Source organism: Acomys minous (genome assembly GCF_964271855.1).
Source record: "Acomys minous genome assembly, chromosome: 13".
In the NCBI taxonomy this organism is placed as follows: domain Eukaryota; kingdom Metazoa; phylum Chordata; class Mammalia; order Rodentia; family Muridae; genus Acomys; species Acomys minous.
Window position 1 is genome coordinate 54,085,115 of NC_140495.1, and position 15,542 is coordinate 54,100,656.

The 15,542-nt window shown below is 42.7% G+C and overlaps 1 protein-coding gene across 1 annotated transcript; it reads left to right on the plus strand.

Annotated features, from left to right (window-relative positions):
* The first annotated feature begins 235 nt into the window (after positions 1–235).
* LOC311580478 (interleukin-1 receptor-like 1) lies at positions 236–14,836 on the plus strand. The gene is made up of 8 exons (XM_084752117.1): positions 236–921; positions 1,030–1,192; positions 2,689–2,757; positions 4,034–4,175; positions 4,468–4,607; positions 7,987–8,133; positions 9,609–9,776; positions 13,830–14,836. Exons 1-8 carry the CDS (start codon positions 754–756, stop codon positions 14,231–14,233), a joined length of 1,401 nt encoding a protein of 466 aa, XP_084608243.1. The 5' UTR covers positions 236–753; the 3' UTR covers positions 14,234–14,836.
* The last annotated feature ends 706 nt before the right edge of the window (positions 14,837–15,542 follow it).

The window sequence follows — 15,542 nt, forward strand, 5'->3', positions numbered from 1 at the left end:
TGAGAAGACCTGAGGGGTGATGGGCTGTTGAATATATAACAGAAAGATATATCATTTGCAGCCTGACTAGAAAAATGTCCAACTTTTCTAGTGACCCATAGAGTTGTCTGGGAGTAAGATCAAACTAGTATATCAAATGGAAGCCCAGATATTTAGCATCACAAAGAGGTAGACTGTAGAGACAGGCATGGTGTCTATGTCTGCAGATCCCTTAGACTGAATTGCAATTGCCACATGTTTAGATTTCACACCATCTCTGCTACTCATAAAACATCTGGCACCAAACTATACCTAGTTTGGATGTAGGTTTGGCAACCACAGTTTCCAAATCCATCCCCTCCTACTAGTTAGGTGTGTGGTGCCACCAAGTGACGTCTCTGTCTCTTGCTGCCTGGTCTGTAAAACTCATACAGTAATATCATTATGATCCCCAAAAGGTCACTGTGAGAATAAAATGATGCAACCCACAAAGGTAGCTTAACTGCGTTTGGCTCAAGGATCATGAACATTTTAGTTAGGATCCTCATGTTCCATCGGGTGTGATGTGTGTGGATATGGTGAAGCCACTTCTGGCCTCTGCTTCATGTCAAGGCTAAAGATGTCTTTACAGCTGGAGATTTTAATGATTTTCTTGCAGTAAGAGAAGAACCACTACAAAATTTTTTTCTTTTTTTGCAAAAGCAACATTGTGCTAGGGATAGAGCTGGATTAAGCTACTCCGTGGTAATAAGTGTCTCCATTGATAATTCCAGAATGAACATGACTGGATATGTAAATGTCACCATACACAAAAAGCCACCAGGCTGCAGCATTCCTGATTATTTGATGTACTCAACAGTACATGGATCAGACAAGAATTCCAAGATAACTTGTCCAACAATTGACCTCTACAATTGGACAGCACCTGTGCAGTGGTTTAAGGTAAAAGTGCGCAATTTGTGGAGAAATAGATAAAATGCGCACAACTGATGTAGTTGCAAGTGACAAAGTCAGTGGAAGAGGCATGGAATGTGTTTGTCGTTGCTTCAGAACTGCAAAGCTCTTCAGGCACCGAGGTTCAGGGCACACAGGGAATACCTGTTCATTGACGATGTGGGCCCCGACGATGAAGGCGATTACACGTGCAAATTCACACACACGGAGAACGGAACCGGTTACCATGTGTCTACAAGCAGATCATTCACAGTTGAAGGTGAGCTCTCGGCTTCAATAGGTGTGCAAGATCAAACAAAAACAACCAGGAAGACCTGGGTACTTCCTGTAGTATTTCCTGTCCTCCAGCCATATCCAATTTCCTTGTGCTTCCTCTTAATTTCCACATACTCTACTGTGACAGGAAGGTGCTGACGTGGCAGCACATGGTTTGAGAATTCCAGAGAGAGATATTATATTATTGAATAAAATCCGTAGCTATTCTGTTTTGAGAGGCTTCATTTTTAAGGATAACTCTGTCAAAATTTACTTTGATTTGCTTGTTGGTTTGTTTGGTTGGTTGTTGTTATTTTTGTTATTGTTGTTGTTTCTTAACTGATGCTCAGAATGTTCATTTGCCTAAATCCTGAATGATCCTTTTTATATATTTTCTCAGAAGTTACTCCCTTTAACCTTTAAAGTCTACCTCATCTCTCGATTGCTTGTAAGAACCGATGCACTGCTACGTAAACAGGTATACTGCTTCTTAGGGAAGAATGACAAAGAGAAAGTCTGCACCACACATAGCAAAGAAGCAAGTAATGTGCATATGTAGCTGGTTGGTTCATAGATGTAGAAGCCACAAACAAAGATGTCTGAGTGTATCAGGGCCCAGTGACCTTTATACACACTATTGAGTAGTCTTCAGTTCTGTTTACAGTGCTTTTGACATCATCAGTATCTTGAAAACTGCTTTTTTTACAAAAGTGATTTCAATATTACAGAACCTATTAGAGGAGTCAATTTCCTATTCATATATGATGGAGTTTACAGAAATATGGTCTTCTTGGCACAGTTTCCTCCAAAGGGAAGATGGGGCCTCACCATCCAACTGGCACTGAACAGGAAAAGGACGATGCAATGTTGGAGAAAATGTTTTGCTTAGAGCCTTTTCCGCATTGCTAGAATAAGCATCACTAGACCACAGTTGTGTCTGTGTCTCTTGTTGTTTAGTGTCAACTGCTGCAATGTTTCTTAATCTCAATGCCCTGAAATAAATGAGCACATGGGTGAAGGATTCATGTGTGCTCAGAGAGAAGTCCCCGCTTGCCCCTGTCCCAGCCTCAGTGGTGACAGGAAGGAGAAAGGAGAAGCATCCCCATCTACATGTAAACACAGGGGTGGAGAGCAGTGAGCAGCACACCTGTGGGCCCATGAGAGCATCACGTTCATGAGCAAATTGACCTCCTCTTCTCGGTACTTTTATCCTCATTCTCCAAAATCATGGTTTTGAAATGACCAATGTATTAGATCAGAATTTGTCCTAGTGATATACAAAACAACAGAAAGCACAGAAAAGATTCATGGTAATCAGAAAAAGTGTTGCTTAAAATATTTGTTTCTTTTGTGTGTATTCATTGCCAAAGGTTATTTTCAAAAAAAAAAAAGTTAACATAATACCGTGACATAAAATAAAAATATGAAAACACTAGCTTTATATTGATGACCAATCAATACTTAAATACTTATATTCTTTTTTTTGTCTCTAACTTTTAGAAAAAGGCTTTTCTATCTTTCCAGTCATAACAGCCCCTTCAAAAAATGAGACATTTGATGTCGAAATAGGTAAGAAATCTTAACCAACTTCCTACTAATCTCAGAGATGTTTCCCTTGGATTTGGGGTCTGTATTTTTATGAAAGGGCCATGTATTTAGCAGAAGGCATGTGGTAATCATGTGAGGTGACAGTATGGAAACACCCATCCCCATCACAGCAAAATGCAACACTGCATTTGTATTGAGCCCTGGAGTTTATAGAGCTCTCATATAGGCATCTATTATTATTGTCCTTTCTACTCAGTGGGCCGATGTCCTCACCTTAATTTTGAGGGACATAGGCTCAGAGATGCTCAGAGGCACACCCAAGGTCACAGATGAGTGGTAGGCAAAGAATGAGAATAGAGATTATGAATCTCTGTGTTACTATTCTTGTTGGTTTCCATGAGCAGCTGGGCACAGTGGAAAGGACTTACTCAGTGAAACACCATGATGATCATGCCTTCCTCATCACTCTTCTGAGACCTCTAACTCTACCACACTCCTGGCCTCAGTGTATCACTCTGATGAATACTGTGCTTTGCAGTCGTCTCTTTTTAGACAACGTTGTTCCTCATTTCTGGGGAGCAACATAGATCACATATAACTCCGTGTGTAATCCTTCCTGCCACCCTCCTCCTTGCCAAAGAGTAGCATCTAACTATAGCATCAACTGCCCTTTCCACCTGCAGTGTGGAAGCCTCTGAACTTTTCTCCATAGCTGTGCGTTCCAGAGACTCTCAGGTTTTCATGCCTCTTATGTGCCTCACTTTAGGGCAAGTTCCTGATGGGAGCCTGAGACTCAGGAAGGGGGCTTGAATGTATAACTGTGGCCACAACCAGCTCTGATGTTTTCACTTTTGAAAGAACATCTTGAGCTGGAGGAAATGGGGCGTTGGAGAGCACGCTTTGTGAATGTTTACATCCAGGAGAATAGTTAGTTTGGGTAAAGCTGTTTTGTCTCTGGAGGTAGCTCATTGCCCTCAATGAGGGAAAAGGGGGATTTTGGGGCAAGAGAAAGGCGTGAAATGGACCAGGGAAAAAGAAATTTACATTTCAACTAGCAGCACTCCTACATGACTATGTGAGCCTAGGGACAGCTCAGTGTTCCTTGAGACGAGAGGCCGGTTGGGCTGTGAGGGAAAGGGAGACACTGGGGAAGTGGGGGTGGAGTCCACAGAAAACACAGGAAGCAGATGAGGATGGGCCATGGGCAGAACTGCTGAAGATTTTACTGCATTGAGTGAAACTGCATGCCACCTGCAGAATTTAATTTTCCTAGTAAATCTCTTCACTTCTCCTCTAGGAAAAACAGTTACGATCACCTGTGTAGCCTGCTTTGGCAAAGGCTCTCAGATCTTGACTGCTGTCCTGTGGCAGATTAACAAAAGCAACATTGGAAATTATAGTGAACCAAGAATTCAAGAAAAAGAAAGGCAAAATCATAGGTATGTCATCTATCTGTCTGTCTATCTATCTATCTATCTATCTATCACCTTACTATGTAGCCTTGGCTGGCCTGGAACTTACTATGGAGCCAAACTAGCCTCAACTTCACAGAGATTCTCCTTCTTCTTGAATGATAGTGTTATTATATACCATCTTTGAGATATAATATGAACATATATCACCGTGCCTAGATATTTCTATACTGAAGGTGGAACATCCCTTTCTCCCTCTTCAAACCTCGCACTTGCCAGGAGAACATTATCCAGTAACATGCCGCTTTTTCAGTTCCAGCAACGACATGGGCTGTTTAACCTCCATGTTAAGGATAACTGGAGTGACAGACAAGGACTTGTCCCAGCAATATGACTGTATGGCCATGAACTTTCATGGCAGCACAAGGCACCCCATAAGACTGAGAAAGAAACAGCCAAGTAAGGAGTGTCCCTCACACTTTGCTCGACTAAACTGGCTGAATCGTCTGAAAGCTGCAGCCATTTTCTCAGATGACTGTGTGTTGCAGCTTGGTCACAGGGCATCCATCGTGAGCATGGGGCTAGTTGGCCGGTCTCATGAATTGTGCTTCTCCTTTTGAGGATGCTCCTCAAATCCGGTCCCTCCCGAATGGTCCCATCTTCCAGGGGGCTCCTTGCCACTCTGTTCCTCCTCCCTGTGCTCCCCTCCTGCTTGGTCTCCCCACAATCCTCCCCTTCTCTTCAGCTTCCCTCACATGCTCTCCTTCCCTCTCTCTCTCCTTCCCTCTCTCTCTCCTTCCTTCACATGGTCTCCCTCCCCTCTCTCTCCTTCCCTCACATGCTCTCCTTCCCTCTCTCTCTCCTTCCCTCCTCTCTGGGCTCCTCTCCATCTGGTAGTGCCTTCCACAGCCATCTTTCACACAGGTTCAAGGGACAATGGTGTTTATACTGGGCTCAAAGCAGTAACAAACATATTGTGTCACTTTGTGTGACCTTGTCACAGAAAACAACTTAAAAACTTTTCATTCTGAGAAGTTATTAATATCCTCGCTGGGTGTCTGAGTTCACAGGCACAGACATTGTGATAGGGAAAAGACTGACTTGATCCCATTTTAGAAGAATGGGGAGAAAATATTTTGACCCTTATCACTCTCTTATGGTACTGACCACTCCCTTGGAGGCAATACAACTAATGTAAAAAAAAATTAGTTATTTTTTCAAATATCAAGAGGGTAGGGAAAGGAAAGAGGTACTGACTCTAGGCTCATAGCAATATGCGAGACATTTATTTGAGTGAATATATTAATGAAAAGGATAGGATGGAGGTACTGATTTGACAGTCACACTGTCTCTGTCTGATGTGGTCCTTGGGATTTCTCTTGTTTTTGCTTGTTTTCACTATGGAGACCCACCTGGCCTTGGACTCTCCGAGTTCCACCTGCCTTTGCCTCCCCAGGTGCTGGGATAAAAGCCTGTTTTGCTTTTGCTTTTAGCTTCTGACTTGTGAATCTTTTACAAAACAAAGTTGTGATTCATGGGTGACCAGAGCTGTGACTCAAAAATGACCTTTAGTTCTGTCCTGTTCAGCGAGATCTTGGGCATCTGCCCCTGATAAAGACCTTCCTTGGGATGACTGTGACCACAGCACAGTGTTATAACATGGTAGTGATCACTGTGGATCTTACAGGAAAAGGGAAGCCACACCCACACTGTTAGTTAGTCCAGCCTAGTGTCTTTCAGACCATCTCCTGCCAACACTGTCTTTTGTCTAGACTTCTGAATATTCTCTAGTTACATTTGTATTGGTTAGATTTGTGTTATCTGGAAATTTATACTCGTTTTGTTTGTGTGTGTTTATACTTTCTAGTTTATTTTTAATTCAACTATTATTATTCAAATCAATGTGTTCATACTGTTTCCACAATTCAGCATATCAAATAAAACTTGTGTGTATTGCTATTGAATTATAATGAATTTTTTTGTTTCTACAATTCTGATATTTCTTAAATTTAAATAACAAATTTTAAAAGCCTCCCTCTGCATATTTCTAAACACTTGTTAGGGGCAAATTTAGTGTCTGCGATGGTCATATACATATTCAATGCTTTCATGCTCAGTCCAGATCTAATTGCTCTCCCTTGGAGTTTCTCGTTTATTTTCTCACCACCACACCCACACTGTCCACAATTTCACTTACTGAGGAATCAAGGGCAGAGTGATCCCAGGGGCTTCCCATGAACTGTAATCCTAGAGCCAGGACTCAACACAGATGAGATTTTCCTGTTTATAAACAATGGCATTTGTGTTGCTTGTGTCTAGTCATTGTTGTGAATATCACTTGTTCTTTATAAAAGCATAAGCACTTAGGTTGATGTTGAACGTCAACTTTCTTCGACATCTTGAATCAAGTTTTGCCCCATGTGAATGCTTTCAGCCTCCCACATAGCTGCTTCACCCACAAGAGTTCCAGCAAGAAGTGCTCTTTCCATTCTGTCCTCGCCCACATCCTGCTGGACTTCTGGATAATTCCTCTGAATGAGCTCCTTGGAAGCTCTTACTTGAACCTAAATAAGTGAAGGCAGCAAGCTCTGGCCGGGTTCAGCTCACTCCTCATCTTTGGGTCACAGACTTTGTGTCTCGAGTTCCTTTTCCTGGATCCACAAATAGAATGAACTATCAAGGGTGGGAGAGGGATTTGTTACTAGCAGAGATTTTCATGTCAGGACCTGGAAGTCCTATAGGGTGACTCACATGAGGACTTACAAACAAATTAAAAAAGAAGCACTTAGAGGTTAGACATGAGAGTCTGTTCACATTCATGTGTAAGCAGTGCCGCTCATGAGTTTATAAAGATCATAAAGTTAACAACTGCCGAGAGTATCATGAATGGTGACAATTCCTGTGTTCAACTTGTGTCTTACAAATTCTTGAAGTTGGAAGCCATGTTCCTTGTGTGTTTTATGAAACAAGGAATGTGGGACTAAGCTGAGAGATGCTGAGGGAAGAGCTCAATGGCATAAAGCACCAGCATACAGAACCAGCAATTTGATTTCTCCATCACACATACTCAGTGGAGTGTGACCTGGTTTTCTTCTATGTCCTCCTTAGATGCCACAAGCTCCCTGACCTACTGACTTACGCTCCTTGGGTCACCAGCAAACACTGACCTTGCCAATCCCATTCTATTTACCTCATGAGTTCCAAGCCTCATCTTCCACCCAAATAGTCGCCCTTGAACATGTCATCCCTTCCCATAAAAACAAGCTTTCCATCACCATCAGATAAATCCTGCTGCACTTTCATTTTTAATGCCCTTTCAAGTGAGGACCAATTCCCTTGCAAGAGTCTGATTATGCACAGCCCTGGCCACATCTTCCACTACTTCCCCACACTGAGTTCATATAGTTCTCATAGCACACTTCTGCCTCTGCACATGGCCTCAGCATCCTCTCCACACAGGAGAGCATTGCCTTTTCTGGATGTTTCTGAGGACTCTTCATCTTTTACTGATCCATTCTATAGGAAGCCTTCCTTCTTTATCCTAGAATGGAGCAACCTCTGTTCAAAATGCCTCTGCCAGATTTTACTGCCTGTCTTTGTTGGGTTTACATGTGTCTCTTTTACCTTTAAGAACACCCTGTGCTACCAAGCCTCAAGACTTCCATAGAGTATGGGCTAGTAAAATTTTGACTTTGAAAGTATTTATGAAAAATCGATGTTGGTTTATTGGGAGAATATCTTGTGGGTTCAGGTGCTGTCCCCACTCAGGCAACCGTCCATCCTGTCTTATTTCACTAATACTAATGACAATTTCTCTCGCGCCCCCGTCTCTTCATAGTTGATCGTCGAAGCACCTACCACTTAGTTGTGGGATGCAGTATGTTGCTAATGCTTCTCAGTGTCTTGGTGATAGTTTTAAAAGTGTTCTGGATTGAAGTTGCACTCTACTGGAGAGACATAGTGACACCTTACAAAACTCAGAATGGTGAGTATCCACTTCAAGATTCTTTTCACAAGAAAAAATCCCAGTGACTGCTGGTTATTTATCTATTGATGTCATATTGCCAAACCCAATGTCCATGTTCTTTGTAACCTCATCAGTGAGGTGTTTGAGTCTGCACAGATCATTTTCCATGCTGCTTTGTCACTTCTTATGCTTGTGACCCTCAGACATTCATCTCAAATATTCTCCTTGGTGCAATTGCTGGTCATAGGGAGTCCCTACTAGCAGACCGGGCCTGAGGGCCATACAGATGTCAATGTTTCAGCAAGTATGTGTTGATCAAATTCTACAACCCAAAAAACTAGAAACCATTCCTGGGGTCCAGTTCTGAGCAGGTGGAGGAGGGGTTCGTTTCCCCTGAATCCTTGATCTGTGAGTGCACACATGCACAACTTTTACACATGGAAGGGAAGTGCTCTGGTGAAGGGAGGACATGTTCACCTGGAGCGAACACACTAGGTCTTTGTGTTCGAAGCAATTGACTAGCAGGTGGTATTTTGAATTGTGAGGAATTCCGGCTGCTTAGGGAATCCCACTTCCTGGTCACTGTTAGCCTGCAGCCTGTGAGCATGGGCACTCCTCCAGAGGAAGTTCCCTCACAGCCTCGGTTTTGCTTCCTGGCATTTCAGCTACCTAAGGTCAACAGAAGCTTGCAAAGATTAAGTAAGTAATCGCTGAAAGAAACAAATACGAGTTTTAAATTGAACATGATTCTGTGGTAGGTGATTGTCCTGCCTGGAACATGAAGCATCAGTGTATCCACGCTGTATCTGTAACCCACCCACTGCTCAACTATTGTATTAGTTAACAGTTTACTGTTGAAAGCACCATGGAGCTTGTGTTTGAGTAACAGTTATTTCATTTTGAAATAATGGCCATCAAGTGATGCCTGTTGCCTACTATTCTATCTTCATTATGAGTTATGGTTGTTAATTTCTTAATGTGCTAAGTTTGTAAACTAGTCTTAGTGGTGTGTGTGTGTGTGTGTGTGTGTGTGTGTGTGTGTGTGTGTGTGACAATGTAGAATAGAGGACTTGGTACCATTCATGGCTTCGGGTATCAGCTGAAGTTCTTTGAACCTGTGTTATGTGGATAAATGAGAAGGAATGCTGTGTGGGAAAAATATAATAGGCAAAAGGCACAGAAGGAAGCCCCATCCATGATGATAAATACTATAAGCTTTTAAACAACCTTGAAGTATTCTGAACAGACTCTCTGTTCTCTATTATTCAAGCTAATATGTCAGCAAACAAACAAACAAACCTTTGGTTCAGGTCTCTTATTTCCTGGTCACCTTTTATGGGTTTGGGTTGTTGACATCTCTTGACTTTAGAGTGTTTGGGGGATGAAAGATGTTTACTTACAGCGGTAAACCATGGCAGGAAACTGTCTCTCAGTAGACAGAGGAGAGTTTTTAGAACCAGCAAATGAAGTGGTGCTTCTTGATCTCATTCTAGATGGCAAGCTCTATGATGCTTATGTTATTTATCCACGGGGCTTCTGGGGCAGCTCAGCAGGAGCCAGCTCTGTAGAGTTCTTTGTTCATCATACTCTGCCCGATGTTCTTGAGAATAAATATGGCTACAAGTTGTGCATTTATGGGAGAGACCTGCTGCCTGGACAAGGTAACGCTGCCACCAGGGGTCAGGGAGGAAAAACAAGAGAGGGTGATGTGAGGAAATGAGGAGGGATGTGGTGGGGAAAAGGACACATAGAACATGAACAGAGGGAAAGAGTCTGGGGCAGGTAATTAGGGGTGCAAGGACAAAGGGGGGTGGGAAAGATGTGAAAAGGAGAACCACAGAACCTGTCATCATGATGGTTAACACATTATACATAGATTTAAAATTTTTTAAATACAAAAAACTTTAAGTGCATGGAATATGTAGTGAGAATTATATGTTTGCAAAAATCACGCCCTCCTAGAGCACGAGACAATCATAGTTCATGGCTGTGTACCAACTGAAGGAGCCCCATCCGACACCTAGGATAAACAAAAACATACGCACATAACATAACTGGATCTCTAAAGAGATAAAAATTCTTACCCCACCTTAGCATTGTCATTTGATAGGTGGACTACACTCTCACATTCCCTATGCTGAATTTTTAAATGTATCATCCTGTTTTGAAGATTATAGTAATTCCATAGTAAGAAGTAGAGATAATTAACATTTTTATAACAACATATGAGTTGTAATGGGTATTTTAGGTTAGAATGCTTACTTTATAATAAACATATATGCATTAATAAAAGTAATTAATGCAAAAAATCTGGCCTCTTGACTGATTGGTAAAGGACTTTTATTGCTCGTCATCAAACTCAAGACCAGAGACTTAGTATTGATTGGTTGGTTAATTTGAGACAGTGCCTTTCCTGGTTCCCCCTTGCTGGTCTGGAACTCACCATGTAGTTGGCTTGAAATGCACGGTACTCATTGTGTAGCTGGAATTTACCATGTAGTGTTGGCTGGCTTGAAACACACGGTAGTTATGACTTAGCATGAGCCACCATGTTTGTCTAAAACCAAAGATATTTCAAATTATGTCTATTTTGTGTGTGCCACACATGCACATGAGAGTTGGAGGCTAACTTGCAAAGCGCCAGTTCTCTTTTTCTATCATGGCCTTTGGGGATCAGATTCAGGTCCTTGGGCTTGGTGGCAAGTGCCTTTACCACTGAGCTATCGTGCTGGTCCACAGCCAGAGCTTTCAGGTTGTCCCTCAGGAGCTGCCCATCATCTGCTGTTCTCACCAGACTCCTGTACTAACAATGACATATTTACAGCAGTGTGGACGGAACATGGCAGTACCAGTCAAGGGCTTTGCCTGGGTACTAGCTGCCATGGCCTCCACTTTGTTCCATTCACATCTCACTAGAATAACCTGAAACATTACCCAAAGCAGCCTCCTCCACACAACAAGGACATATGTTCAACCATGTTCATAGCAGCCTTGTTCATAATACCCAGAACCTGGAAACAGCCTAAATGTCCCTCAGTTGAAGAATGGATAAAGAAACTGTGGCACATTTACACTATGGAATACTACTCAGCTATTAAAAACAAAGAAATCCTGAAATTTGCAGGGAAATGGGTGGAACTAGAAATAATCATCCTGAGTGAGTTAACCCAGACCCAGAAAAAGTTAAACATAGAATTTCTCCCTCCTTCCAATTCTTCACCCTTGCTCTTTCTTTAAATCATGTCTTTTTTCTTTGTTATTGATGTACGTAAGCACAAACACAAACACACACACACAGACACACACAGACACACACACACACACACACACACACACACACACACACACACACACCTAGCCTGACCATCCCATTTAGTGTTGCCTGTGTGGATATGATTTCAGGGTTGACCATTTGGTATTTTATAACCACTTAGAGGGTGCATCCCAGGCAACTCTTCTACATTTGACATTTCTTGTTTGCTTGTAGTCCTTTGTCTATGGCTGTGCTCCTGTGAGATTTTCCTTTACATGTTTGCATATCTGTTGCTCTTGTACATATTCAAGTCTTATGTGGGCATCTGTAATGATAAGATGCCGTGAGTGAAGCCTCCTTGTCATTTCTGGGAGGCACAGCCTCTCACAGCTGACCTGGTCTTCTGGCTCTTAACATCTTTTCACCTTCTCTTCCCAGATGTCCCCTGAGCCTTAGGCAAAGGAGTCATGTGGTAGATTACCAACTGTGGCTTGGCACCACCAAGGTTTTGCTCTCTACTTTTGGACCAGTTGTGGGTTTTCTGTAATGGTCTCCCCCATGTTTCTGTGCTCCCTGAGTTAGCACCTGGAGTCTCTAGGGTCATGAAACAGGGAGAAGGACACGATGCTTGGGCAGTGCCAGCTCTGAAATTTTGAGATCTCTCCAGGAGACCAACAGAGGATCCAGAGAAAAGATTTGGATTCTGATATCCAGAGAGCCTATATCAAAGGCGTCTGAAGACCAGAGAAAATCCCTCTGATTTCCCTCAGGTTGATGAGACAGTTTCCAAGTTTGCATTTTCAGGGTGGCAGAACAATGGCGTCTGTTTCTTAGCATTCTTAGTTAATCTTGTGTACTTGTGACAGTTTTATCACAACTTCAGCAACATAAGCAGATTTTTTCTGTCCTCCACACATTAGAGCAAGACTTCTCTGACCTCCTGCCAACTCTTCTTTGATTCCCCTGAAGATAGCAAGGGTTTAAAATGAGAATGGGGAAAGAGTATCATAAGAATACGTCTAATGATGTTCACATTTGCTTTTTAAATTGACATGCCTACCAAAAGAGAAGGGCATAAGTACCGATAGATTGACAGGCATGTGCACAGGGCAATCTGGTTTCTTCTCCAATATTTGATCAGTGCTGACACTATTATAAATGGCTTGAAGATGCACAAGTTGGGAGGGTACAGTCTTAATTGTCCCAGCTCCCCTGTATCCCCAGCTCTCCCTCTGGCTGCTGTAGGGGTAGAAAATAGTGGACACTGGTCACTCTGCCTCTTTCTGTGTCTCACATCTGTTCAAGGATCTATAGGACCACCCTTGTCTATGGGGCTCTACCTAGCTGTCAGATCTCCATCTTCCCACTTCACCCAGCTAATCTATATGAACACTTCCAACCAGCCAAAGTCAGACACTTGGATGCTTCCTGAAATCAGGCTATTATCATCTTTGCCAGGCTGCACTGCTCTCTTCTGGATAGTTCCCACATCCCCTTCCTCAGTGCATGAACTCTGACCCTTCCTCTACCCAGTAACAGCACAGCTGCCAACAGAGCACGGCTTTTCCCTTTGAGGAAGCTCGTGTTTGCCCACTGCCCTGTGCATGTGTTCTGGCTAGCTGTCTCCCACTCTGCCCTGAAGTCCACTCCACATCTCCTTCCATCCAGCATGAAAAGTCTCAAGCAGCAAAAGACTCCATCTGGCACTGTTTCACATCATTTTCTCACTCTGGGTGATGAGAATTCACCATTGCAGTCTAAGATCTGGAGTTGCTCATGGCTTCATTACATTCATGCACGTTTCCCTTCTTCAGTGAGCACTAGGTGGGATACAGAGTTTCTTCTAAGTCCCCCCCCCCCAGTGCTAACTGTATCATCTTGCCCTGTGCACAAGTACAAATGCTGACTTTGATAGGAGATCTGACTTTTCTCAAGATTTTTTTAAAATCATAGATCAAATCAACTCTGCAAACAGAGATCACCAAGGCAGGGAGGGTGGTGGGTTAAGTGACCTAGGGCTTGTCCAGTAAGATCGATCAGTTGAGAGGATCAAGACTTGCTGAGTCCGCTCTCTTTGGTGTATGAATTAAATGTTAACTCTTTTAAAAACTCATCAATAGCCAGCCTAAGAAGATTACAGCCTAACAATTAAATTCCAATCATCCTAAATTCTAAGTCCTCCACGAAATGATAAACTAACAGACCATCACTTCCCTTGGTAGTTCTAATCAGTCATCAGCATTGATCTAGCTGTGTAAACAGAGGGCCCTTGGAGGGATATTTTTGTAGCAAAATAGCTAACTTCACTTCTACTTTCTGAATATGGCTCTGTCAGCTCAGAATCTCCCAACAGATTGCAACAGGAAGAGGGTTTTTAAAAAATGTCCAGAACACTCTTGATTCAAACATTAAACTTACAAGAGGAATGATAGGAAGTCTCCATCCATCTCTTGGGTTGTAGACGCGGCCACCATGGTAGAAAGCAGCATCCAGAAGAGCAGGCGGCACATGTTTATCCTGGCCCCTCACATGATGCACAGCAAGGAGTTTGCCTACGAACAGGAGGTTGCCCTGCACAGCGCCCTCATCCAGAACGACTCCAAGGTGATTCTTATTGAGATGCAGCCTCTGGGTGAGGCAAGCCGGCTGCAGGTTGAGGACCTTCAGGATTCTCTCCAGCACCTTGTGAAAATGCAAGGGACCATCAAGTGGAGGGAAGACCACATGGCCAACAAGGAGTCGCTAAGCTCCAAATTCTGGAAACATGTGAGATACCAAATGCCAGTGCCTCGCAGACCCCCCAGGATGGCACCTGTTGTGGATCCTTTGACTGACAAGGCATGCCTGGACCTGCAACATCTTTGAGTTGTGGCCCTGACTGCCCAGAGATGAGTGTGTCCCAGCAGCAGGCACCACAGTGGAAGTGTGAAGACTTGAGATGTCAAGGGAAGTAGCTCCAGGTCCCAGCTAACAAACTGGTTGTTGTTAAGAAGCCTGGTTGTTGTTGTTAAAGATCCTGGTTGTTGTTGTTAGCGGTCCTGGTTGTTGGCAGAACCTTCCATCCATCCCTTCTCTCTTCTTTCCTTTGCCTGTTTTACTCCTTTGTGTCACAGGAACAAACCCTGTGCCTTTTATTTTTCTTTGATCCCTCTTTATTTTTCTTCTTAATCCTCATCTAATATCTACTTTTGGAATATGAAGATGACACTTCTAGGATAAAATTCTGATTCATCTCAAGGAGCATTCTCATTCCCAGAGGCAGAAAACCAGTGGTAAGCCACATCCCCAAGACACCAGAATTTCTCTCTTATTTTTATTTGGCAGATATGCAGTTTTGGCATATCAATATCACCTAATTTGTTAGAATACCTTATCCAAATTGCCATTGCAATCGAGCTTTTTTCAGTTCTAAATGTCTTTAATATATTTTGTATACTCATTAGAAATATTTTCTCACTATAAAAGTAATAAAGGTATATTAGAAAACATAAAGTATAAAACAATATATAATAAAATAAAAATAATAAAATGAAGCAAAATATATTAAAAATCCTAACTGTCATTTTAAGATTAATTTCATAAGTCATAATTAAAATGTATGCATATAATTTGCATAGCTGACACTGTATAATACAGAGTTTGCATTTTTCCTATTTGCCACCTTAGTGAAAATCTGCGGCATGTCACTGAGCTTTTTTGACATTTACAGATGCTCAGAATGTCCTGCCTCAGCTTGTGCTGCATAATCCAGCTGAGGCAGCCACCGTGAAAGTCAATCCTGCATGCCCACAAGCACAGCTCCCTACCATCTGACGTGTTTGCCACTGTGAGACATCTTACTTTTTGTGGCACTTTTATGAAATGTGTAGGGAATTTGCACAGAACAGCCCTGATCTATAGTCAAAGGTCCTCTGGACAGTCTTCTTCAGGAAAACACATACTTTGGGGCCATAGGCACCCAGGGAGTAGATCCAGAGCTAAGGCAAGAGTCTCACTCGAGTTTTGCTGACAGATGTGAGTCCTGCCTTAGTTGAGTTCCTCACTAGGTGATGGGGCTCCACACTGAAATGACAATGAAAATAGAAGTGAACAGATTCTTGAGAGGAGAGCAGTCTTGAACTCATGGTCAGCATAGAGGTCCGAGTGCTGGCGGCAGAGAGATCATACCCAGGAG

Excerpts from the sequence above, each read along its gene's own strand:
- LOC311580478 (XM_084752117.1), top strand. The coding sequence starts at position 754 with ATGAACATGACTGGATATGTAAATGTCACCATACACAAAAAGCCACCA. Across the intron at positions 922-1,029 it reads CACCTGTGCAGTGGTTTAAG|AACTGCAAAGCTCTTCAGGC; the intron begins GTAAAAGTGCGC and ends TCGTTGCTTCAG. Across the intron at positions 1,193-2,688 it reads CAGATCATTCACAGTTGAAG|AAAAAGGCTTTTCTATCTTT; the intron begins GTGAGCTCTCGG and ends TCTAACTTTTAG.